This window comes from Microcebus murinus, chromosome 26 (assembly GCF_040939455.1).
Source record: "Microcebus murinus isolate Inina chromosome 26, M.murinus_Inina_mat1.0, whole genome shotgun sequence".
Taxonomy (NCBI): Eukaryota; Metazoa; Chordata; class Mammalia; order Primates; family Cheirogaleidae; genus Microcebus; species Microcebus murinus.
Window position 1 is genome coordinate 2,908,193 of NC_134129.1, and position 26,620 is coordinate 2,934,812.

A 26,620-nucleotide genomic window follows, 5' to 3' on the forward strand; every position below is an offset into this window, starting at 1 on the left:
AAGTAAAATAGTAGTCTGTGCTTAGTTAGTAACTTAATGTATCGAAATTAGTTTTCTTCCCTGTCATTTTATATTTACCTGGAATCATCTGATTGCTAACTCCCTCATTAACGAGTAATATATTTTGAAACTTGCTCAGATAAATATGCCTAACAAGTTTTGCTTCAACAATATAGATACATACATATACATCCAGACACTGGAAAAAAAAAAGAGAGACAGAGGTATAATCAAAAGCTTGAGAAAATCTTGGAAACTATAAAACAGATGGGATCACATTGGGGGAATATTAACAGATAAGAGGGAACTTTAGCTAAAACATGAGAGATGATGTCAGCTCTTCCCAAAAGCATTCTAGAGGGGTTCCAAGTCCGAAGAATACAAAGAGTAGATGTGGACCACGTGGAAATAATCAGGAGAATAAGCAAAAAAGCTACATTCTGAACAGCTAAATTAGAACACCCTCTAGCACCACACACATCTTGTGACGTACTTGGGTAACAGTGGTTGGTATCTTTGACAGCTAGGCCAAAATCCAAAAGTGACTCTTTCTTAGTTTGGATTCCCCAAAAGCAGACTTGTAGACAAAGACTTGTACTATATTTGGAAGGTGATTGGAGGGGGCACAAGTGAGGAAGTGAGACCAAGAAGGGCGAAAAGTCAATAAAAACGGTGTCAATGAGAACGGTAACAGCGTAGCAACTGGGGTGCCATCCTGTTGGGAAATGAGAGGTGGAAGATGTCCGAGAATCATCCGACAGAGGATTGGGGAGCTGGGCCGTCATTCCATCGGCCGAGGTATACACGAGCAAGGAGAATAACCAAGAGTAATGAATAATTTTGTAATCAGGTAATGGATTTGAAATCTTCCTTCTTGTCTAATGTATGCCTTCAGTGTTATAAATTTTCTTTAAGTACTGTTTTAATGGCATCCCACAAATTCTGACACATTGCTTTTCATTTTCATTCAGATCAAAGTATTTTTAAATATGCTTCTTTTTTTTTCTTTTTGAGACAGAGTCTCACTCTGTTACCCTGGCTAGAATGCCGTGGCATCAGCCTAGCTCACAGCAACCTCAAAGTCCTGGGCTCAAGCGATCCTTCTGCCTCAGCCTCCCGAGTAGCTGGGACTACAGGCATGCACCACCATGCCTGGCTAATTTTTTCTATATATTTTTAGTTGGCCAATTAATTTCTTTTTATTTTTAGTAGAGACAGGGTCTCGCTCTTGCTCAGGCTCGTTTTGAATTCCTGTACTTGAGCAATCTGCCCTCCTCAGCTTCCCAAAGTGCTAGGATTACAGGCGTGAGACACCACGCCCGGCCTCTTAAATATGCTTCTGATTTCTTCTGTGATCCATGAGTTGTTTAGAAGCATGTTATTTAGTTAACAAATATTTGTGGATTTTCTGGAGATCTTACTGGTTTTGAATGCTAATTTAATTTCATACTCTTAAACAATTCTCTAGAATATCCCTTAACTCTTTGAAAGCAGTATCATGGGAGGAGAAAAAATCTTTATATGGTAATCCATCAATGCTGGAAGAGTAGGCAGAAGAGGAGTAGGCTGGAAGGGCTGATTCTTAAAGAGTAGCTGATCTGTACCCACCTGTTTTCACCAGCATATCACCCCAGCAGGAGTGTAGCCTTATCCTGATATTATTCTGTGGACACCAGGCAATTTGGGCTACTGCTTCTGATTTCTGTTTCACAATGAAGCAAGTGACAGTCTTCTTTGCAATTGGGTGTATGGACAAAAGCACAAGTTAAAATCTAACCCCAAACCTATCTACCCTCTTTTAAGCCAGCTACCCTAGACTGCTGCCACCCCCAATCCTCATTCCACACACACACACACACACACACTTGAGAGTCATTAACTTCCTCAGTGGTCTCTGTCTTTTATGTTAATTTCTCAGGCCCATGCTTTTCTCTCTCCCTAGTGTAGCATATGCTCTATTTCACCACCTTATATGAAAATAGGGCCCATGGCATAAGGTATTCATCCATAATCCACATATTTCTAGAATGCCTATTATGTTCCAGGCACTAGTCTATATGACAAGGGTAACAGAAGTGAACAAAACAGACAAAAATCCCAATTCCCTTAGAGCTTACACTCTAGTAGAGATAGAACGTGAACCAGTAGAATCTCGTGTTTATCAGATGGTGATAGTGGTGTGGAGGGCAGGCATGGTGGTGTGGTTTAAAACAGGGCGGTCAAGGAAGACATCATTGTCCAGCCAGTGACCATGTGCAGAAGCTTGAAGTTGCTGGTGGAGTAAGCCTCGCACACACACACACACACACACACGCACACACGCGCACACACACACACGCACACACACACACGCGCACACACACACACACGCGCACACACACACACACGCACACACGCGCACACACACACACACACACACACACACACACGAGGGTTTTCCAAGCAAGAAGAATCACACAGGCAAAACCCTGAGCAGGACTGGAAATCTGAAAAACTGCAAGGAGGCCACTGTGCTTGAGCAGAGGAATAAGAGAAAAGGGCAGAAAGATAATAGCATGGAGGGACATTGGACAGACTTTGCGTTTTACTCCGAGATGGGAAGCCACTAGAGGGCTTTGAGTGAAAAGGTGACATGATGTACTTAATATAAAGGGTCACTTTGATTACTATGTTGAGAAGAGAGCTGGGGATAGGGCAAGTGTGCTTTTAAGAAAACCAATTAGGAAGCTATTATAATAACCCTGGTGAGGTGTGACTGTGGCTTGTACCTGAAGTATTGGGAAATAGTCAAATTCTGAACATACTTGATAGGTAGAGCAGACAGGCTTTCCTCATAGATTAGACATTAGCATGATTTGCAAGAAAGAGAGGCATCGTTGGCGACTCTAAGGTTTCTGGCTTGAGCAAACAGAAGAATGGACAATACAGAGAGAGACACTAGTTTGGGACAAGGAGAGGATCCATGTGGTTTATAATGTGCTAACTTTGTGTCATCTCTGCATCCTGGGCATGAAGATGTCAGGGAGGAAGCTGACACTTGAGCCTGGAAGTCAAAGAAATCGAGACTGGTGACACAAGCATGTGCTGTCAACATCTGGGTGGTATTTAATGCGCTGAATATGGGTGAGGCCACGTAGAGAGGAGTTTAGATTTGGGGAGAGCTGCTCTGAGACACGCCAACATAGAGAGGTCAAGAGTCGAGGCGGGCACAGCAAAGAAGACTGAGAAGCAGCCAGTGAGGTTGGAGGAAGATCCAGATCCCAAATGGGGAAAATGTTTCAAGGAAAAGGGAATGATCAAGTGTGCCATGTTCTACAGAGAGAAAGCAGGTAAGCTAAAGACGAAGAACTGAATATTGGGTTTTGCAGGGCGGAAGTCATAGGTAACCTTGACTAGACCAGTTTATACTGAATCTTTATTATTTGCCTAACTTATTCTGCTAAAGTAGAGATGTTTTAAAATCTCCAATTTACTATTGCATTTCTGTCAATTTATCCTTGTGTTTCCAATCATTTTTATATATTTCTTTACATATTTCAATGAAATGTCATTTGGCTGATATATTTCCTAACAGTTCATTGAATTTTTCTCTTAACAATAAAACACTATTTTTCCTGTTTGATGTTTTTCTGTTGAATTTGATTTTATTTTATTGTTATCTCTAAATTAATACCTTTTGGAATTATGCCAAAATCAGACAAAGTCCACAGAAGTTGCTATAGAGGTGAAAGAAAAATGGAAAGTAGAAAGCAATTGAATTATAACTGAAAGCTCCTTTTATTGCCCTGGAGCAATATTTTCTCCTGGAGCACAGGCCAAAGCATGAACGCAATTTTTAGACTTCTCTTCAAAGCTAATACAATAAACAGCCTCTTCACTGGTAGACTGGACTTTCTGTCATCACTTTCTGACTTTGCCCTTCCCAGCTCTTTCCCATAACCTCATCTTCTATATTTCACGAATTCTCTTCCTAAAAGCTAATGGCTGATGGAACTCCTCTGCTTAGATACCACTTTGGTCCTCTGTTACCCATACTATATTGTCCAATTCCTTTAGAACAAAGCCATGAGACTCTGGCTTAGCCCCTCATGGCTTCCATATCTTGCCTCAAATTCCACACTTGTACCTTCCTACCCACCTGACAGTCCCTAAAACCATTTGTCATGCTTTGCCATACCTAGTACCTCTGACCATGTTTTCCTCTTTCGTAAAATGGCCGTCTCCTTGACCTGAACTGATGAATGTCCACTCCTTTTCTAAGACTCTTCTTGAAGGTTTTTAGCACTTTCTCCAGTCGCAACTGGTCCTTGATGCCCACCCTTTGGTTCCCTCGATGATTTGTTGTCACCCCCTTCTGGCCATAATCTGTGGCACTGCTGTGTAGCTGCTTCCTTCTTTACAGAGGCAACTGGGGAGCAGGGACAGCACCAAGAACAAGGCCTGGTATTCAGTGAACACTTATGGAATAAAACAGTAACTGATGAAAACATCAATTACATTCAATAAAAACTACAGGACAGTTAATATTTGTGTTAATATGTTTGTGAATAGAGATGTGAGCAAGATTGTGAAAAAAGTAGATATTAAATTTTCATGGATCCTATGGAAGCACAATAATTTCTGTTCTCATCACCAGGTTATCTGCTATGATATTTATGAGGTCATTTAATGAACAGTGTGTACTGGCAGCTTCAAAAACTGCTTAACTTGGGAACATGTTTTCAGTTCACCGAATGATGCAATGATGTAGTGTTGTAAATCCATCCTTGGATGGCCTTAATCTCCTGTAATAACCAATACTCAAGGATTTTGCAAGAATCTGCTTCAGCCAATAGTATACAATACTATTTAAAGAAATGATCTATAAGTTGTCATAAATAAGCAGACTAGGAAAAAGGAAACATTTGGAAATACTTTATTTCTATGACACGAAAATCTCACATGCAAGTCTTCATCATTTCATTAATTCACAAAAAGTATTAAATTAGCTAAAATTAAAGAGAAAAGTTCAAATCAGACCATAAAGACTCCTTTTGTCTTCTCTTCCCCCTGAAATATAATGAAAATATATTAAATACTAATTAAATAAATAGGTGCACAAGGTAACTGGTCCTATTACTTTATATCAGGGAAACACTGGATACACAGGGAGACCTGCTCATGGCGTTCTCTGAAGACTTTGAAATAACCTGAAAGAATTGTACATTAGTTGAGACACTAATTTAACACTGTGTGCATGATTTTGTTCTAGTGTTCTTCAAATAAACTTTTTTATTGAATTGCATTTATTATTAAGAAAATTAATGGTACTTCTTAGGATTTATGTCATTATGGATTGATATTTGGGGAGAATCAACATTATATTCAGCCATGTCTGAATTTCTTTTTTACCTGAAGTAATTTAAACTCCCAAAGCAGCTCGAGTTTTTGAAATCAGTTTTGAACCCTGAAAATTAAGAACAAATAAAAATAATCAGATAAAGAAGTGGATGGTTGTGCCAGTCATACAGTTAGCTCTCTACAATCCAGGGTAAAGTCACACATGTATAGGTTAACGAAGTTAAAAATAAAGAAATATATCTCTGACGCGAACAAGGTAGGATAGTAGAAGTCAGAGAGAAAAGATATTCATTCATATCAACAGTAGATTTGTTTTCCAAAACAACCTCCCAATCTTTGCCTGTCCTTGCCCTGCCTTTCCCCTTCCTCTACAAATCACAAGTCACTAGAAATCAAAAGGTTTGCAGAGAAAACACTGCTACTATCTGCTAATGTTCTCTACATCTAAATGAATCTTCTCAAATCAGGCGGCATTAATCTTTATGTGTCCTATTTATCAGAAATAGTTTACATTGTGTCTGTTTTATCAGTTTTGTCTGATTTGGTTATCTGTGTCCCACTGCCACCTGACCCCACCAAAATACAGACACATGCCGATGAGTGCACACCCCTAAGCACAGCTAATTATATTCGTTATAGAGAAATTATATAGTTAGATAAATTATATAATTATAAAATTATATAATTATAGTAGTTATAGAAAAACTCTCCATCTCTAAATACTATCGGTCTTTGGAGTTTGCACATAACAAAACATCCAAACTTTTACACTGTGAGATAGATAAAATTGACAAAAAGGCTGAATTATAGAATATCTTTTTTTAAATATAGTGATTCTATATTTAAATATATTTAGTAATACAAACTAAATATTTACAAAATGTAGCCAGTTAGCTTGATTGGTAATCATTTCACAATGTATACATCAAAATACCACATATACACTCTAAATATACACAATTGTGATTTGTCAATCATGCTGCAATGAAACTGGACAAAAATAAGTTTTGAAAATGTTAGATAGAATTCTCCAGTTTTAAAAAAAATGTAGCCAATTACAAATCCAGCTACAATAATTAATTAGATTAAAATAATTCCCAGTTAATACTCTATTGATACACAAAGGCATGCTTCTAAACGAGTTCAAAAACATTTTCAATAAATATATTTCTAATATCCTGTTTACATAATTAATTTGCTATTAAATTCTTTAATCCATTTAGCTGAATTGATCGATTTTAGGCCAGAAACTGTCTAAATCATCATCAATTATTTATAATATTCATTTTTATAATTTTCTTTACTGGGAAAGAAATCAAAATTACTAATTATCTTAATATTTTTTCCATTATAATTCTTCCTAATATTTAGTGTGGAAAATGTGATTATTTTTAAAATCTCATAAAATTCTTCCATTTCTAAATGAAATTTCAATCTCTGACATTAAAGTTATAGGGTTGGAGGGCATCCTTTTTACTATTTTCACTACAGAAAATTCCATGCCAGGAATTCTGAGTGTGGAGGGAACTGCACATACCTCTTCAGCAAAGCAGACGTCCTGCTCCTGGCCTTGACAGCATCTCTCCAGTAGACCTGAGAAATCTGCAATGACAGCCTCAAGTTGTTCCTCTGTGATTTGTGGTTTTTGCTTCACAAGGTTAATGAGAAACCTATGATTTAAAATGAAACAAAGACAAGAGATGTCTGTTATGCAATGGTATCTTTCTAGAGCCTTCCTAGTAGAGAATTTTCAGAGCCCTAGCAACCCTCACTCCATCAGCTCTCCCAGACTTACCACACACAACCTGTCTAGTATTTTCCCTGGAAAGATTGTGGCTGGACACATGCCAAACATTCCACTGGTCTGGACTTGCACATGTTTTAGATAAAATATTCTCTCATAGTTCCACCATATTTATATGTAGTGAAAGGCAGTCTTCTTACTTGTCTAGAATATCCCTTCCTGTCATCTCTTCTAAAGTGTGTCTTATCCACACCCAAAGGCTCAGATTTCCAAATCTTGCCATCCACAGTTATCACACTCTCACTTGGGCACTGGCGACACTAATTGCCTGCATACTCTTTCCGCAATTCTTTTATGTTGGAATTAATGTTGACCAGGGCAATAGGGAAAGCTCACCAGAGGAGGCAGCATTCTAATTGTACCTTGAAACATGTCTCAGATGTGATAGTAGAAAAAAAGGAAGAGTGAGTTTTCCAATGAAGGAAGACAATTTACAAAGCAAGCATTAAAATGCACGGGAGTTTGGAGGATATTAGTTCCACTCACTGACTTGCCTCTCCATCACCATTACAGAACAGCTCCCACGATGAATTGAAATGTGCATGTCATTTCTTAACACCCATAGCTGCATAATTAAATCAAATGTCATGGTTATTCTCTTCAAAGTGTAAATAGTGTGAAAGAAGATTCAATGATGTGTTTTTTGTGCTTGGAATGGATGTACCCAGATTTACTGCAAAGATACACCCTAACTCCCTAAAATAGATTGCCCATTTTTTTCTCAATCCAAAATGCATCACAACAATAGTTACAATCGATTATTTTTACAAACAGGAAATTGCCCTTGTGAATTTTTCCAAATCTACTTCCCAAAGAGGCTGTAAGGGCATTGACACAAAACTACTTCAAAAGATATTTTGAGTGTTTGGGGGTAAAAATGTTCTAGTAGTGAGTCCAAAAGTGTTAGGAGCGTAAGGTAGAAGTCTCGGTTGCTCTCTGGTACTGTCAGTCTTCTCCATGCTAGCAAATAACGGGTTCTTACTCTTGCTTCATCGTTTGCAGCGCTACGCCCTGGGCTTGGCACAGGTCCTTATGGAAGATGAACTTGTCGTCAGAGAACGAAGGAGGGACGTATGTTTCATCCACCACCAAGCTGCTGAAGCACGGCCTCCTGTTGGCGTAGGACGAAGTGCAGCAGTGGCCCACACCAGGGTTTACGGGAGTTGCTTCGTGTCTGATGCATAATTGCCCGATAATAAGGTCGGCCTCGGTGGGAGAAAGAGAAAGAAGACAGCTAGGAGATTGCACGTTAGCCATAAAGTTGGTTCAAGTTTCCAGAAAACTTGTAATAATTTCCACCGTCCAGCAACTTATAATTAACATTACAGGAAAACTTGCCATGTAGGATCGTATAATACTATATTATAAATTCTAGCGTTTACCCATTTGTTTGAGATAAACCTCAGCATTTAGTGGCAGATGTTCCCTAGGGAACGCTGAAGACAATCCCTTTAGCTATTTGCGTCAGCTATTTGAAACACAGTTCCAGTTACATACAGACTTCCAAAGGGGAAACAAAGTCTCTACCCTGACCTACGCAAACCAATACACAGGTTACATTTTTGGTATATGTCTTGTTGAGCTCTCCCTTTTACTTTTGAGATCCAAAAAATCACTTTCTGAAGGTAAGAATGGTACAAACCTAGCCCTTTTATTTATATATATGTACACATATGCATACATATATATATATATATATATACACATATATGCACACAGACATACAGCTAATATATAATCCTAATTGCAAAGAAATCGAACCAATATGGGGTTGTCTTTCAGGTTTTTCTAATGTGGAATCCTCCTACCTTCCACCCTTCAGAGATATTTCTTGAGCATCCAGCAGTGACTTGTAGTAAGAGCCAACATGTTTTGTGTGCGAACTGTCTATGAGGCTAGCGCCACGTGAGTTATGCAGATTACCTTGCTTAAAACGGCGGTTCTGTGAGGCTGGTACAATTCTTATTCTTCAATGTCATGAAAAAGCTCAAGCTTAGTGAGGTAAGTAACTTTGCCAGTGTGACAAGACTACAGGTAGTGAGAGGGGCGGGATGTTGGCAGGTGGGTCGGGAACCTGTGCCCCTGCGCCCGCCTGCAGCTTCCCGACACGTGGAATTCAACGAACGCTTAGCGTGTTGTTTAATCACAAGAGGCTCTCCTTTCACTCCCAGACTTTGGTGGAAAATTCCACAACATGAAGACTGACTAGCAAATGATTCCCCATCATCAAAAAGAAGAAAAGAGATAAAAGAGATATACTAATTTGTTCACAATTACAACTTTAAGGGAAAAAATAATGGAAAGAAATTCACCTGTCATCATATGTATGACACTTGTGACATTAGGAAGTAGAGATTATTGGCATTACTAACTGGAAATCATTTTATTAGTCTTGAGAACATGGGACGTACCCTGCTCTGCACCCTGTACCCTGTCAAAGGGAACAAATCGTCCCTAATGTCATAATAATAATATTAAATAATACATTTAAATAAATATAAATAATAAAATTATACTACAAAGGCAAAAATGTAACTATGGCTAAAATAAAATGACTAAATTTAATCTATCAAAGACTAAGCTTTTTTTTTTTGAGACAGAGTCTTACTCTGTTGCCCGGGCTAGAGTACAGTGGCATCAGCCTAGCTCACAGCAACCTCAAACTCCTGGGCTCAAGGGATCCTCCTTCCTCAGCCTCCCAAGAAGCTGGGACTACAGGCATGTGCCACCATGCCCGGCTGATTTTTTATATATATGTTTTTAGTTGGCCAATTAATTTCTTTCTATTTATAGTAGAGACGAGGTCTCACTCTTGCTCAGGCTGGTTTCGAACTCCTGACCTGGAGCAATCCTCCCACCTCAGGCTCTCAGAATGCTAGGATTACAGGCGTGAGCTACCATGCCCGGCCAGTTTTTTCTTTTATTAACATTCAAGTATTTAGTGAGCAAAAAGAGGAAATGATGAGTTGAATAACACATTAGTCCTATTTTTTCTGTACACAGAGTTTGCTCAGACATGGTTGAATAAACTGGCTGCGAAGAAATAAGACGGTCCTAAGCAAAGCAGACACTCACCGCTCCCTCCCCACAGGCCAGCTGTCTGTCTTCACTGAGCTGGCAGCAAGTGGCCCCTGCGGTGGCCATTTTTCTGGTGAGGGCCATGAGCTCAGACGAGGTGAGCTGAGGGGCTTTCTTCGTGTAAGCAACCAGAAACCTGAAAGAAGCATTTTTTTTTTTTTTACCCAGCCCTGCTGAGTCATTCATGGGGTTGTAGATTCCTTGCTCCTTCTCAGAAACTCTCTCCTGGGGTCAGATGACATGAGGTCGGTTCATTTGTTTCAACCACATGGTATGTGGACCAACTTCTGAGATGCATTTACTCGACCACACCCCGAACTCCCGTTATAAGCAACATGTCACAACGGGAAAGCAAGCTCTGGACAAAAGGCCCACCCTCGTGCCGAACCTCAGAGCTTCTTTGAAGTTTACTGTGATCTTTTCTGGTGTTTTAATGAACTATGATGGAATGAACATCTTTACAGCAAACACGTGCGCAGGATGGGGAATGTAAAGCCACTAAAGTATCACAGATCAGACTTTCTCGTCCAGGAAACTGGGTGCTCAGATTTCACTGCCTTCCAATCTGAAATCGGAGCTAGAAATAGAGTAGCCATGGGTTCACTAATTTGAATTTATATTTCCCCTGTCTGTTAATAATTTTAAATCATTAGAAATACTGTTTGCAAAAACATACGCATTTTGCAAGTAATATTCTCCTAATTTCTGGAAGAGGCCACAGCTTCGCTTTGCCAATGCTTGGCTCTCCTGGATGTATCGCTGTAATTCTTCTTCCTGGAAATACAAGCATTATTGCATACAATCTTTTATCTTCCTGGACACAAAACTCTGTATATAAACATTGATCAATATTTCATTCTATTATAAAATCAAGAATAGAAAAACCAATCTTAGAGGTTTTTTAAATATTAAAGATGGTAAAGTGTGAATTTTGAGAAGTAAAGCAAATGGATTTGGGGGAGATTCAGTTTAAAACTTTATGAATCATAAAATTATTTAATGGCAGAACTCAATCTTTGGATAAAGGGTTGCAGTTCTTTCTGTACAAAAGTCTTGCCTTTCTGAAGCCTTCCAAAAATGAATACTACCTTTATTTCTGCATCAGAGATCTTTTGATTAACATTTTTATTTCTAAAGTAAGCCACTAGTTGCTGACTGCTAGTTAATTACTACTTAATATTGAGATAACTAGTTAATATACATAACTAGCTAGTTACTAATTAACAACTAGAAGCTTTCAAACAAACAGCATTTTTTAATGGATGATATCAACCCAATTTTTTAGAGTCCCCTAAAGTTCTAGAACAACTTACTCCTTTATCCTGACATTCAAGAGCATTTTCAGACTGGAAACATTTCTCCAATAACTCCTGGTATCCTTTAGCGACTCTTAGAATTACTGAGACAGCAAGGTCAGGATGTCTTCTTGAATATTCATGAACAAAACTGAAATACGTGGGGAAAATATCATAAATTATTGGAACTAAGAGACAACATGAAACCATCACTTCCCTAATTATTCCTGTGCAATGTGGCACATAGAAGTTAAAATTCAAATACACACACCTGGAAATCAAATATGATTTGAACTATATGAATGACAAAACTGTTAATACAAGCTATAATCCCTCAAATTGTCCTGTAAAGTGGCTTTTTGTTTTCTTTTGCCCCTCCCACTTTGATTTGTCCATTATGGACTTTACATTCACTCATTCAACAAATATTTTTCCAGTGCCTACTCTATGCTAGCTTTGCTTTAAGCAGAAAGGAGTCAATGATCTGTAGGGTAAAATGCCTGCCCTCTAAAAGCTTACATGGGGGTGGAAACCAATAAACACAGAATAGGTCATCTCATTTCAGGTAGTGATAAATCAGAAAAGATAAATAAAGGAAGATGGAAGAGAGGTGACACGTGAGGTAGAAGGCCACTAATTTAGGGTGTGGTCAAGAAAATCTCTCTGGGCAGCTGACAGAGGAGCCGAGATCAGCTGAGTGAAGGGAGTCATGCAAGTGTCTAGAGGAAGATCATTCTAGGCTGAGAAAATTTCTACTGCAAGGAAACTTTGCAACTGAGGACTGCTTCTATTAGCTTTAGCTGTATATGATTGTGTAAACTTAAAGATAATTCTTGAATTTACTAATTGCATTCCCAAGTTAAAGAATTAGTTCTACTACCAATAAATTGTCAATAGGTGTCCCTTAAATCTGTACTTTGTTCTAGGTTACATAATTTTATTTAGCAGTGTAAACAGATGTGAATGTCTCATTTTATGCAACGATAGAGTAATATCATCAGGGAATATTAAAAAAAGAATTGGGCCATTATTTTCATTACTGCATTAGAATAAGACTCTTAAACTTAGAAAGACCTTTGGAGATCTTTAAGTATAATGTCCTAAGATCTGCACAAATCCCTCTTCTAATTGTGTCCATAGAAACACATTGTACAATAAAGGAAAAATGTATTAATTTAATTGCTTGTTTCTCTTGAAGACAAATAGAATGAGAACATGGCCTATCGATTATATTACAATAAACTAATGCAAATGTCTATAAACATGTTTTGATTTTCTTAACAAATACAAAACATATTTAATAAATAGTAAATAAGCGATTCTAATAAAGATGTTCTATCTAGCAGTATCTATTGAGTTATGTATTGGGGGGAAAGTTTTTTAAACATGCATTGCAAAAGAGGGCATTTTTAATCACAAACCCTTCTTATTACCAAAATAGCCACATCCTATTTGAAAGTTCAACGTTGGCCTTCATAGGAGTAATCCATACAGGATGACAACACTTCTTATTCCAGATAAATTGATACAAAATAAAATACAACTCCATAAACAAGCCAGTTAATAACAGCAATGGCAAAAGTTTCATCATCCTAAAATAAATCTCATTACCTAGTTATCTGCTTAAATCTATTTTGGCACAGAACATTCTAGCCAAACATTTGTCACGTACTGAACTCAAAAACCATAGCCATCACTCTTCACTTCAACTATGCAAAGCGATCAGCCACATAATAATCTTTACTCGCATGAACATACGTTTCAGAGTGTGTTACCTCGCCAAGAAGATATTTTTTTCTCCTGAAGAAAATTGGTTGAAATCTCTGTCTCCTAAAAATCTGTTTAGATTTGGAGATAGACCTTCAGGTTTTTCATCATTTTCTGCGTGAATTATACATTGACCAAGTTCAAGTATGGGCAATTTGCAGCATTCTGCTATTTTGCTTGACATAGCATCTTGTTGAGAACATATGTAGGACATAATTCTTTCCTGTAATGAGAAAAATTAAATATAAGTGTTAAAGGTTTATTCTTTAATGTAGGACCTCAGGGCCAGGTGTAGAATAGGAAAGACTGGAGGAGGGAAGGAAGGAAGGAAGGAGAGGGGAGTAAGGAAAAAAAGAGAAAGGAAGGGGGAAGGGAGAAACAGAAAGATCAAGGGAAGGAGGAAGGAAAGAAGGAAGGAATAAAGAAGACATTTTGTCTCCTATTTTAGTGCTTTCTCCCCACTTTTGCCTTTCCTAGCTCCTTTTCACTCAACCATTTGTTCAATTCTTCTTCCCATACTTGTCATGTAAACCCTGTTTTATTTTAATAGGAAGCCTTTAACAAGAGGGAAATGTAGTCCTCAAATTAAATGTCATGCATGTTGCTATATCTCTTTCCATTATTTGTCACTAGACAACATTTGAAGCTGATGTAGTAATATGGAGAGCTAGCTTTCTCTTTGAGAAATTACACGAGAATGAGAATCCTCTTTACCGGAACAAACTGCAGTGACCCACACTGACCTCCAGAGGGCAGTGTATGGAGAAGAAAATGGCAGTGCACCTGAGTGGCCAGAAGGAGGCAGAGCTTAGATACTGGCCTTGGCACTGAAAATTCTGTACGTTCTCTGCAAGGACAATTAGAATCCATTATTCAGCTATTAAAATCCAACTTACATAGCATAGTAAAATTAATTTTTTCCACTGGAAAGGAAAACGGTGGTGATGAGCTCCAAACATTGAAAAACTAATTTGACAATCAGTAAAAAATGACGATGACAATCAGTAAAATTATCAATTAAAAACTGAGAAAACCAATCTCAAAGATTTTAATCTCCTTGTTGTTGTTTTTATCTCTGGTCACAGGGGACCAGCGAGAGAATAATTTGGAAAAAAATAGGCCTCTCTTACAGTATCTAGGAAGAGGTATGCTATGCTGCTTCTGCCATGCTGCTTAAATCACCACTAACTACAGCAGACTTGCAGAATTTGTTGCTGGATATTTTTGTTTTCATTTTTTCAATTCTCCTAGAGCCCTTTATTCACATCTCTCTTTGGCGCGCCTAGCTTTTTACCTAATTGTGGAACGGTTTCTGTGTTATTTTTGTTATATTCATTCATTCATTCAGTGAACTATAATAGAGTGCCTCCCTTGCGCCAGGCATTGCCCTACGGAGATAACAGAAAACAAAAGACAGTTTTTAACCCAAGGAGGTTGCTGTCTTATCTCTTTCATCAGACTATATAAATTCTTTGAGCTCAGCTTGTGCCTTCATAGCAAGTGTCCCTCACAGTGGCCAGTGGATAGAAAGTACTCAACATATATTTGTCAAATGAAAGAATGAATGGATGGAAAAATAAATACATTAAAATTAAAGAATCTGTCCCCAAGACCCTGTATGGAGGCCTCCTGAGAAGTTCCCATCTGCTTTAGAAGTAAGAAATGGGTTGGGCGTGGTGGCTCACGCCTGGAATCCTAGCACTCTGGGAGGCTGAGGCGGGAGGATAGTTTAAGCTCAGGAAGTTCGAGACCAGCCTGAGGAAGAGTGAGACCCCAGAAAGAAATTAGCTGGACAACTAAAATATATATATATATATATATATATATATATACAGAGAGAGAGAAAATTAGCCGGGAATGGTGTCACATGCCTGTAGTCTCAGCCACCCTGGGAGGCCGAGGCAGGAGGATCGCTTAAGTCCAGGAGTCTGAGGTTGCTGTGAGCTAGGCTGACGCCACGGCACTCACTCTAGCCCAGGACAACAGAGTGAGACTCTGTCTCAAAAAAAAAAAAGAAAAGAAGAAGAAACGGACGAGCCCTGGTCTCACGGAAGGGAGCATGTCCACAGTGAAAGCCAGCACGTAGGTCAGACAGCCTCCACCCTTTAGAGTGAGACAAGAAGAAAGAACAGGAGTGGACAGACATATGTTCTGTGGCAAGCAGAGCCTCACCCCGTCCTGCAGACACTCCAGCACGTCTCCCCGGCAGCACTGCTCGTGCACGTGGGCCACATCCAGGACCAGCTTCTGGATTTCAGTGAAATTAACTTTGGTAAACTTCTGGCTGAGTTTAGTAACAGTTCTAAGGGAAAAAAAAAAGAAATTAGAAATCACTCTTGGTCACCTATCAAAACCAAAAGAATTTATAGAGTATTAGGACAGTTGAAGCTTCAAAGAGAAAGAACTTAGAGTTCTTATTGTTTAAAAAGAAAAGAAAAAGTGTGTTCAGTCTTGTTGATTCCAGCCCTGCCTCTCCGGGCAGCTGCCACCTGCCCCGTAAGCGGCGTAGACGTAATTGCCTTTCCCTAAAACCTTCTTGAGCATTGAGCTAAATTCTATCTTTTGTTATTCATCCCTGACGCTGAGCATTTAAGATCATTGTAGGGAGTGGACAGAAAAATTGAAAAGCATAAACAATTTAAAAATGGAAGATTTCATGAGAATTATAGTCATTTTTCACCAGGGGAAAATACTTCTGAGAATCCAGGGAGGGGTACATATGTGCAAATGAATGAAACAGGAGTAGAAAGTGGAGCAGAACATTCCAGGTGCACCACCACGCCAAGACAATAGTGCAGCCAAAAGGAATGTAAGACAGAGAGATTCTGGTTGCTTCTGCATATTTTATTAAATGTTTAGAGATATCTGCATGAAACCAATGCTCCCTAGAGCAAACGGTGGTGGTGCTGGTACTGATGACATGAATTTTCTTTATAAATTTAGAGCATTTAACTTTAATCACTTATGGATAGCAAATGACAAAGTCATTATAAAATACTATCTTAATTTCTTTTTTTTTTTACTAAGATAATTTAAATAAAGTAGTTCACAAATTGAGCTGAAGGGTAGTTAAGACATAAATTTGACCTCTTCTAAGAAGAAATTTCAGTCACTCTGTGGAACTAATTCCATGACTAAAAACTTTAATGTAGGCCTTTACTGTGTACAATACATTTTAATGTGTCATTTAACAAACAAATAAATAAATAAACTCTGAATGTATACACTTACTACTTTTCAATTAGCAGTTTAGATAGTTTCCTATGCTAGAAATGTTTCATTATAAAATAAAGAGGCTGGGCGCGGTGGCTCATGCCTGTAATCCTAGCACTCTGGGAGGCCGAGGCAGGAGGATCACTCAAGGAAGGAGTTCGAAACCAGCCTGAACAAGAGCAAGACCCTGTCTCTACTAAAAATAGAAAGAAATTAATTGGACAACTAAAAATATATAGAAAAAATTAGCCGGGCGTGGTGGCACATGCCTGTAGTCCCAGCTATTCAGGAGGCTGAGACAGGAGGATTGCTTGAGCTCAGGAGTTTGAGTTTGCTGTGAGCTAGGCTGATGCCACAGCACTCTAGTCCAGGCAACAGAGTGAGACTCAGTCAAAAATAATAATAAAATAAAATAAAATAGTTAAAGAATACTTTAAACCAGTTATTTAATTTAGAACTTTCTTTTCTCCTGACACTAGATTCTAATATTGTTGCCTCAAGGGAATATTCTCCCAGGAAGCAATAACTGATATAATGGGCTTTATAGCAAATTAGGAAGCACAAATAATATAAGGAATTTCTTGTTAAGGCAAAAGTTTTAATAGATGCTCAGTGAAGCCTGGCCTCCTTGGTAGAGGAGCTAGAAAAATATGGCCTAATGATGAGGTATAATTTGGTTGCAGGCAAAAACTTAAGTGTCTTAAAGAATAGGCAAGTAATATAAATCTTAAAAGTTGTCTTTAAGCATTATTACAGCCAGGCTTTAGTAAGTGCTAAACAGAAGACTGGTCTGTTAGCTTCCTTTCCATCATAAGTGTTGATGATTCTAATCCCATTAACCCTCATCAAAGGATATTTCATTCTCTACAACGGCAACAATGAGAAAAATGAACCCAAATTACAAAATGGTGGCTGTGTAGATCACACCCTGGTCCCTAGATAGAGCTTAACCTTACATGGCTTGGAAGGTTCGGGATCCAAAATTCTTCATTACCGCACATGAATGTTGATTTAACAAGCTGCTTTCTCTTAATTCTTTTGTAATTGATGCTGCCTAGATGTAGAAGAAACAGTGTATCATGAAAGCATGTATTTTTGATATGCTCTTAATAATTAGAAAAAACTGGTATAGGTAAAATATGAAATATTAAATAAAGTATTTTTGCTAAAATTTATAAATGTCATATATTTTGCAGAACATTATTTACTCATTTATGCTTTTAGGTTACTTTATATGCATCTATGGCAGACAGTTTGTTAAAAGTACCTTGAAACAAAAACATCATAAATTTCCCATTGAGAATCATGAATGAACTATACTTTTAAAAAGCTTTAATGATGCTGGGAAAACCCTACCTCTCACCTCTCACAAAAATCCACTCAAGATGGATAACAGATTTAAACCTAAGGCATGAAACCTTAAGAATCCTAGAAGAAGATGTTGGGAAAACCCTATCAGACATTGGCCTAGGCAAAGAATTCTTGAGGAAGACCCCCAAGGCAATCACTGCAGCATCAAAAATAAACAAATGGGATCTGACCAAATTAAAAAGCTTCTGCACAGCCAAGGAAACTATCATTAGAGCAAATAGACAACCCACAGAATGGGAGAAAATATTTGCTCTGTACACTTCTGATAAAGGTCTAATAACAAGAATCTATCTAAAACTCAAAAGAATTAATAAGAAAAAATCAAACAACCCCATCAAGAAATGGGCAATGGAAATGAACAGAAACTTCTCCAAAGAAGACAGAATAATGGCCTGCAAACATATAAAAAAATGCTCAACATCTCTAATCATCAGGGAAATGCAAATCAAAACAACAACGAGATACCACCTAACCCCAGTGAGAATGGCCTGTATCAAGAAATCCCAAAACAACAAATGCTGGCAAGGATGTGGAGAGACAGGAACACTCTTACACTGCTGGTGGGACTGCAAATTAGTGCAACCTTTGTGGAAAAGAATTTGGAGATACCTCAAACAGCTAGAAATAGAAATACCATTTGACCCAGCAATAGCATTGTTGGGCATCTACCCAAAAGAGCATAAGACATTCTATTATAAAGACATCTGCACCCGGATGTTTATGGCAGCACAATTCACTATTACACGGTCATGGAAACTACCCAAGTGCCCGTCCATTCATGAGTGGATTATTAAAATTTGGTATATGTTCACAATGGAATATAACTCAATTCTAAGAAACAACAGCGAGCTAGCACCGCTTATAATAGTATAAGCCCTGGATTAAGCTTAAGCCCTTTATCCAAAGTGAGGCGACACGAGATCAGAATAATGGGCTCCACATCTACTCGCCATCAAATTGGTACTGACTGATTAACACTATGTCGCTCAAATTGTGGTGGTGTTCACCAGGGATTGGGGGTTGGGGAGGTAGACCCACATCTTAGGGATGTGGTGAACATTGTGGAGGGGAAGGGCTTACATCTAACCCTTCCTAGGGAGAGGCAAAGATGTAAAATGTAACCAAAATGTAAAAAGAAAAAAAGAAACATTTATCGAGTGTGGGGCAGGCGGAGGGGGGGGGTACACTCACGTAAGGAGTGCCATGCACGCCACCTGGAGAGTGGGCGCGCTAGAACTCTGACTGGGGTGGGTGGGCAGGGAAAGGACAATATATGTAACCTTAACAATATTTGTTCCCTCGTAATATGTTGAAATTTTAAAAAAAAGAAAAAAATTTAAAAATAAAAAGCTTTAAGACAAATCGAAGGCTGCTAATTTCTTCAAAAAAATAAGATTGTGACATTGAGAATAGTCACAATTCCTAGGACATTTTTGTGGTAGAACTTCTAGTGGCAACTGGAAGTTGTTATTCTAGCTCTCACTTCTCCAAACCTAAGTGTCCTTATTTGTTGAATGCCAATAATGCACCTGACATTTGTTCTGAGGATGAAACAAATAATATAAAGCATTTATCACATCAGCATCTCTGCCGCTGTCTTTCCTTCTCCAGCCCAGCAAACTCACTTCTTTAATAGTAAAGTAATTGCTGCCCAAATAAGCAAACCAACACAGAAGCCCCAGCAAAGCCGACTGGCTTCGCGCGAAGCGCAGCAAGCTGCCGCGCCGCCCGGCAGATGGCGCTCTGGGCAGAGGCGGGTCCGCGCTTGCCACTCTGCCTGCTGGGCGGCGGCGGCAGGCCCGGACGCGCAGCGAGCGGTACCTTGTTCTGGAAGCATCCGCCGGCGTTCGGGGCGCGGCAGCAGAGCGCCAGGGCGCGGGCGAGGCGCGCGGCGGCGGCGAGCGCGGCGGGCGCGTACAGGAAGGGGTGCCTCCGCGCCGTCTCGTACAGGTACCTGCGGAGCCAAGGGCAGCGGGAGGCTCGCGACGCGCCGCAGCGGCCCTGCCACGGCGCGTGGCTAAGCCGGGGTGCGGGGAGACTCAGGGCAAGCTTTCGGCTTTTTCTTTACTGGGTTCCTGAGAGGAAAATGGTTATATTTTTTTCCCACATGCTGTCTGACAGATAATAGCCAGACTCGGCTACGAGAACGAGCGGGGCAGACACCCGACCGGGGTTCCTATTGACGTGCCCCATCGGGTAAGCCGCCCCGTGTTAGGCCAGAGGCCGGCAAGGCCGGGAAAGGCGGCCTCTCGCCCGCGGTGCGGGACGCAGGCGCCGGACGGCCACGCGGCAGGGGCCATCGAGGCAGGCTCCGAGTCCCGGGTCAGCCGCAACCGAAGACGGAAGAGCCAGGTGCGGCCTCCCGGCACTGGCGTGCGCCTCAGCCAGCGGCCTGGGCCGCAGTGTGGTCAGCGACAGAACGGGAATAGGAACGAAGAGGAAGCGGACCAGCAGCAAGCAGACATGCTCCTGCCGCATCCCACGTGTCCAGTAAAACTGCCACGTTTAGAGATCTCAGCCATGCCTACATCTCTAACAGTGCTTATTTCCAGACGATTTGGTGAACACAAAACACCAGTATCTGGCTCTGGAAGGAATCATTTTGTACAGTGTTAGCATATTCTTGGGACAAGGCAAAACTGAGAGACTAGAAGGGGGAGCAAGATTTATCTCGAGAGACTAAAGGTCGGTTGTGTGGTCTGCCGCATGCGGCATGCCGTGGACTAAAGCCACACGGTCGCCCCCTAATCACCTCGCGTGGGACCTCAGCACACACACGACAGACATCATCCGTGCCTCTCCATACGGAGAGCAATCCGTAACTTGCAGAAGCACTAAATTCTGCTGGGTGCTGCTCTCTCTGGGGCTCTCATCTACTTTTAAACCGGATCCCACCTGTTCAGGAACGTCTCCCTGTCTTCTTCATATGCTTTACAGCTCGCGACAGGCTCTGGAGCTTGGAAGGCCGGAATGGACGCGGGAGCGGCCTTCTTGTGCGCAAGGAAACAGCTAAGTCTTTCCTCTTCGCTGTGGCTGCAGCAGTGTGAAAGTCCATACTTTTCAGAAATTTCTTTCTCGTGGCAAATTTCTTCCAGAAAGACAGATATCTGTAAGAAAAACTTGATTTTTAATGAAAGACAACTAACTTTGCTTCAAAATTCTCCAAAACACATGAAAAGTTTTCTAATATCCAAAGTTAAAACTATCGATAGATTAAGAAAAATTCCATTCTATAAAAAAGACACCTGCACTCAAATGTTTATAGCAGCACAATTCACAATTGCAAAGATGTGGAAACCACCCAAGCACCCATCAATACATGAGTGGATTAATAAAATGTGGTACATGTACACCATGGAGTTCTACTCAGCTGCAAAAAACAATGGTGGTCTAGCACCTCTTGTTTTATCCGGGATAGAGCTGGAGCCCATTATACTAAGTGAAGTATCCCAAGAGTGGAAAAACAAGCCCCACATGTACTCACCATCAAATTGGTTTTAACTGATCAACACTTAAGTACACATATAGTAGTAATGTTCATCAGGTGTCAGGCAGATGGGAGGGGGGAAGAAGGGATGGGAATATTCACACCTAATAAGTGCAGTGTGCACCATCTGGTGGATGGGCACGCTTGAAGCTCTGACTTGGGTGGGTCAAGGGCAACATATGTAACCTAAACATTTGTACCCCCATAATATGCTGAAAGAAAAAAGAAAAAAAGAAAAATTCCTATACAAATTCCAATGTATTCAGTTTCAGCCTGAGGAGATAGATTTCTTTGCTGCCTTATGGGAAACGAAATTTTATTCTCTAACCTTAAGTAATATACATGTCTATGAGACCAAATTATTTTATTTTAGAAGGAAAAAAATCCACACAATATTTTGTCTCTCTCCTTCAATTTTGAATTATTTCATTTTTCCCTTTTATGTTATCAAAATTTGGCCTAGGATACATAAGATTTCCTTTTGCATTTAAACTATCTGTCAAATGTGGACACTCATCTTGTTTGGCATTCTTATGACAAAACAATGATCTAAAATTAGATATTATTTTCAGTTAAAAACAAAAATGATTTTGAAACATAATAATGATTGGATTTTGAACTGGAAAAAATGATTTTTAAAAGAAACACGTCTCATTGGTCTTTATTACAGATTTAGCTAAAGTGTTTTAAAATGCACACGCTTCCTTCTTTGGTGACTTAATTGAACCGAAATCAGATGACACCAATATTGCAAAGAAAGGCTCTGAGGAATATGTGTGTTTCATTCATCTCAGGAAGCATTTATTTAGCTTTTACAATGGCTACATAATATTTAGAGAATCCTGGAAAGCTTACATGAGGCCTCCAATTCCCAACCCAAATTAAAAAATAATGCCTTTAAGTTTACAACGATAAATCAGCAATCTGTAACATGACCTTTAACCTCTAATTGGATGTACAGTTGTAACAGGAAATGTATTTTGCATTTTTATACACATTTTTACGAGATTGTCAGGACAAGCCAAAAGCAGAGATGCAAAAGAGGGATTTTTTTTTCACCAAATCATGAATTTCAGAGTTGGAAAATACTTTATCTTTAAAAAGGCATCTCCTCTGTGATATTCCAGGCACATTGTCTTTTGGCTGCTTCACCAACCCCTCTGAGACAGAGGATTCTCTGGGCAGGTTGTTTCATAACCGGATAGCTCTAGCCAGTATAGAGATTTTTTTCTATATTTACATAAAATAAATAATAATAGTTACTATTTATTGAGCTCCAACATTGGAACAACTTTATATTTAAAAAGGTATCTGATGTTTATCTAAAATCCAGATTGAACTGGGTATCATGTTTTGTTACTGTTTGCTAAATCTGGCTACACACCTCACATCCACTATCGCACAGAGTGTAGTGTCATGAAGCCACGAAGGATGCTGATCTTAGAGTCAGGGGGCCTAGGTTAGATCCTGGTTCTGCCATTTGGTGGGCCCCTTAAGAAAGTTACTCAACCTCTCTGTGCCTTGGCTATTATTATTCTTTATTTTATAGATAAGAAAGCTAACGCTCAAGAAATTTTTAGATAATATGCCCATGGTCACCCACATAATCTTATTTCAGAACCTTAGCTCTTAGTCACCATGCTTATATTGTCTCTTTACAATAGCCACCCATTGTTCTCTTCTGCCCTCTTCCGCAATTCAGAATTAATATAATTTATCTTTCATACAACAGCTCTTCAAATATTTAAATGCATTTCTCATGCCATCCCTGTATCTTCTCTTCTGTATACTAAATTTTGGTCAAATATCACATTGCTTTTTTTTAAGCATTCTCTCACCTGGTTTTCGAAACACCCTGCAGTTCGCTCAGTGGGCTTCTCAATTACAGTCAATACATCCTTCACCATCTTGCTTACTTCCTTGTAAGTGGCTTCTTGAACAAACTGGGCAAAAAATATGGTAGCTCTGAAACAAAAATTCACGTGAATGATTAAGAAACAGAAATATCGGCCGAGCGTGGTGGCTTACTCCTATAATCCTAGCACTCTGGGAGGCCGAGGCAGGCGGATCGCTGGAGGTCAGGAGTTCAAAACCAGCCTGAGCGGGACCCTGTCTCTAGCAAAAATAGAAATAAATTAATCGACCAACTAAAAATATATATACAAAAAATTAGATGGGCATGGTGGCACATGCCTGTAGTCCCAGGTATTCGGGAGGCTGAGGCAGCAGGATTGCTTGAGCCCAGGAGATTGAGGTTGCTGTGAGCTAGGCTGATGCCACAGCACTCACTCTAGCCCGGGCAACAAAGTGAGACTCTGTCTCAGAAAGAAAGAAAGAAAGAAAGAAAGAAAGAAAGAAAGAAAGAAAGAAAGAAAGAAAGAAAGAAAGAAAGAAAGAAAGAAAGAAAGAAAGAAAGAAAGAAAGAAAGAAAGAAAGAAAGAAAGAAAGAAAGGGAGAGAGAGAGAGAGAGAGAGAGAGAGAGAGAGAGGGAGGGAGGGAGGGAGGGAGGGAGGAAGGAAGGAAGGAAGGAAGGAAGGAAGGAAGGAAGGAAGGAAGGAAGGAAGGAAGGAAGAAAGGAAGAAAGGAAGAAAGAAAGAAAGAAAGAAAGAAAGAAAGAAAGAAAGAAAGAAAGAAAGAAAGAGAAAGAAAGAGAAAGAAAGAAAGAAAGAAAGAAAAAGAAATATCAAGCTTATTTTTCTCAAATATAGTTTTTGGTTTTTGTTTTGTTTTCTGTTTATGGTATGACCTGTTTAGAAAGGGTGACCTTTACTAAAAATTTATATAAAATTTAGCCATTCAAGAAGAAATTTCTATTGTTTTCATCCCCCATAAACATGCATATATATATCTTAAAAGTCAAAATAAGTGGATTTCCCATAAAAGTGGTCCTTCCTTTTGTGATCACCCATCAACTGCAATGCACCCATAATTAAGGATGTCTTTATTCTTTACAGTTTCTTTTAAATTTAAATAAAAACTTGATCATTAGACATCTCTGACCATGTCTACTCCCAGCATGATCAAGGTCTGATCCAAGACTACAATGCTCATGGATTAATTCAAAGCAAGTTTTGTGCAAGCAGAGGCAGCAACACACTACTTTAAACTCCTTATTAGAAATTTCAGAAATGTGGAATGGAAAGACAGTCTTCAAGAGAACAACATACTGTCCACAAATAACAGAAAATAGAGTATTTCACCTTTTATGATTTGCTACCAAGATGTAAATAGCATGCAGAATAAAGAACATTGTAATGTCATCCTATTGATATTGGTGAGAAAAATTCCTGAATTCATACATCTTGTCACTGATAAGACACTAATCTTCAGTTTCTAAAATCTGATGTGGTTTGTTCCATGGAGTTTCAAGGAATCTAGAGATTAATTCCTAAGGCGTTGGCCAACAGTTCAACCTCTTCATTATCAATTTAATATTCAGTATCGGGCTGGGCGCGGTGGCTCACGCCTGTAATCCTAGCACTCTGGGAGGCCAAGATGGGTGGATCGTTTGAGCTCAGGAGTTCGAGACCAGCTGAGCAAGAGCAAGAACCCATCTCTACTAAAAATAGAAAGAAATTAATTGGACAACTAAAAATATATAGAAAAAATTAGCTGGGCATGGTGGTGCATGCCTGTAGTCCCAGCTACTCAGGAGGCTGAGGGAGGAGGATCGCTTGAGCCCAGGAGTTGGAGGTTGCTGTGAGCTAGGCTGATGCCACAGCACTCTAGCCTGGGCAACAGAGCGAGACTCTCTCTCAAAAAAAAAATATTTAGTATCAACAACTTTTCTTGAAATTGTCCTATTTGCTTTCATACTTTTAAAAACTAATAGAGCTACCCCATTTCATTTAATCACTTACTAAAGTTATCATTGCTTTGTGCATTTAAAGTGCATTTATACAACAAAACTTACAAGTCAGCCAAGTTCATATCTGCAGTGCATTGGGAAGAGTCCAATATGGAAGCTGGAAGGCAAAATAAACTTCATGAATAATGATGTTTTCAACTGGAAAGTAATCAAGGTTACAAACACATATTTTATACAATTTTAGAACCAAGAAGACATTAGGGATCACTTATCTAAACAACTTAATGTTATACTTAAGAAAACTAGGAAACTAAGGAATGAAGTTAACAGGCATAACTGGCACTAAAATCCAGATTTTGTCTTCCAGTTGTTGGTTTTTTCTCTGTAATATGATGCTATAATTGGCCTGAAAATAAAATGGTTAAAAATGTATTTCAATCATCCTTTTGAACATGATTATAGTACAATTTGCCATTCATATCCCAATCACAGTGCTGCTTCCTCATACAGTCAAATGGTGATCCATTTTTCTGGATTAAGAATAAAGACATTACTTAATTTACCAGTCTGCAGGAATTTTATACATGAAGGAGCCAGGGTTATGGCCTGGTGTGTGTGTGTGAATAATTTTTTTCAAAGAGAATGCATATCAATTAAATAACGTACAAAAAAAGTAGTTTAGCATGGAACACACCAATCATCCAGTGATCATGTCAAGCATTGCTATGATTTTGTTACTCTCTTGCAAAGTTATCTTTTATTTAAATGTATCCACGGGTTAAATATTTTTCTTCTGTGCAGAACAGTAAATATGACAAATAAATCAAGATAAACGGATGCATGCAAATTTAAGAATTTTAAGAATTTTGATATAGAAAGAGAAGACAAAAAGAGAAACACAAAATATCTCACCTATTCCATATGCATTTCTATGCAGTGTTCTGGATTCAGTGAAACTTAGTAGGAAAATTAAAAAAATTGATTCCACCCACTTCATGGTTACTAGTTATTTCGTTGTTAGCACTGGTGGGAGAAGAATATTGAAAATGGTGCTGAAATTCTTTTATACTCTTTTCAGGCAATGCCTGTTAACTAGTAACTGTTTGCTGGTATATCTGTTACTTTACAATATTTCCTTAGGTTGAAGATGGGACAATTTGCCAATAATTAACAGCATAGGGGTTATTTGTATCTTATGTTCAAGGACACAGACCTCTTTTGGGTGGAAAAAAAGGAAAAATCTTGCAAATTCATCCCATTTTGCAAACATTAAATATTCTTTGCAAACTACAGAATATTCAAAGAGATGATCTGTCCCTAAATTGCAGAATAATTAATTCCTTTCAGATTAACAAGTTAATGAGGCCATAAACAAAAGACACCAGCATTGGTATGCAATTGGACTAAATAAATACATTAATTCTTTAAAACTATTAATTGAATGCCTACCATATGCC

The 26,620-nt window shown here is 39.0% G+C and overlaps 1 protein-coding gene and 1 long non-coding RNA gene across 2 annotated transcripts; one reads left to right on the top strand and one right to left on the bottom strand.

The window, feature by feature from the left end:
• Positions 1–2,783: 2,783 nt before the first annotated feature.
• LOC142864728 (uncharacterized) lies at positions 2,784–8,488 on the top strand. Its single transcript, XR_012915071.1, has 2 exons — positions 2,784–3,329; positions 8,147–8,488. It is a non-coding gene; the product is annotated as an uncharacterized LOC142864728 (long non-coding RNA).
• Positions 4,900–26,201, bottom strand: AFP (alpha fetoprotein). The gene is made up of 15 exons (XM_020284248.2): positions 26,076–26,201; positions 25,269–25,320; positions 23,194–23,320; positions 20,764–20,975; positions 19,690–19,822; positions 17,454–17,551; positions 15,457–15,586; positions 13,293–13,507; positions 11,536–11,668; positions 10,899–10,996; positions 10,220–10,358; positions 8,127–8,350; positions 6,878–7,010; positions 5,392–5,446; positions 4,900–5,049 (listed from the first exon to the last, which is right to left on the bottom strand). The coding sequence occupies exons 1-14, from the start codon at positions 26,158–26,160 to the stop codon at positions 5,402–5,404; spliced, it is 1,824 nt and encodes a 607-aa protein (XP_020139837.2). The 5' UTR covers positions 26,161–26,201; the 3' UTR covers positions 4,900–5,049; positions 5,392–5,401.
• Positions 26,202–26,620: the final 419 nt, after the last annotated feature.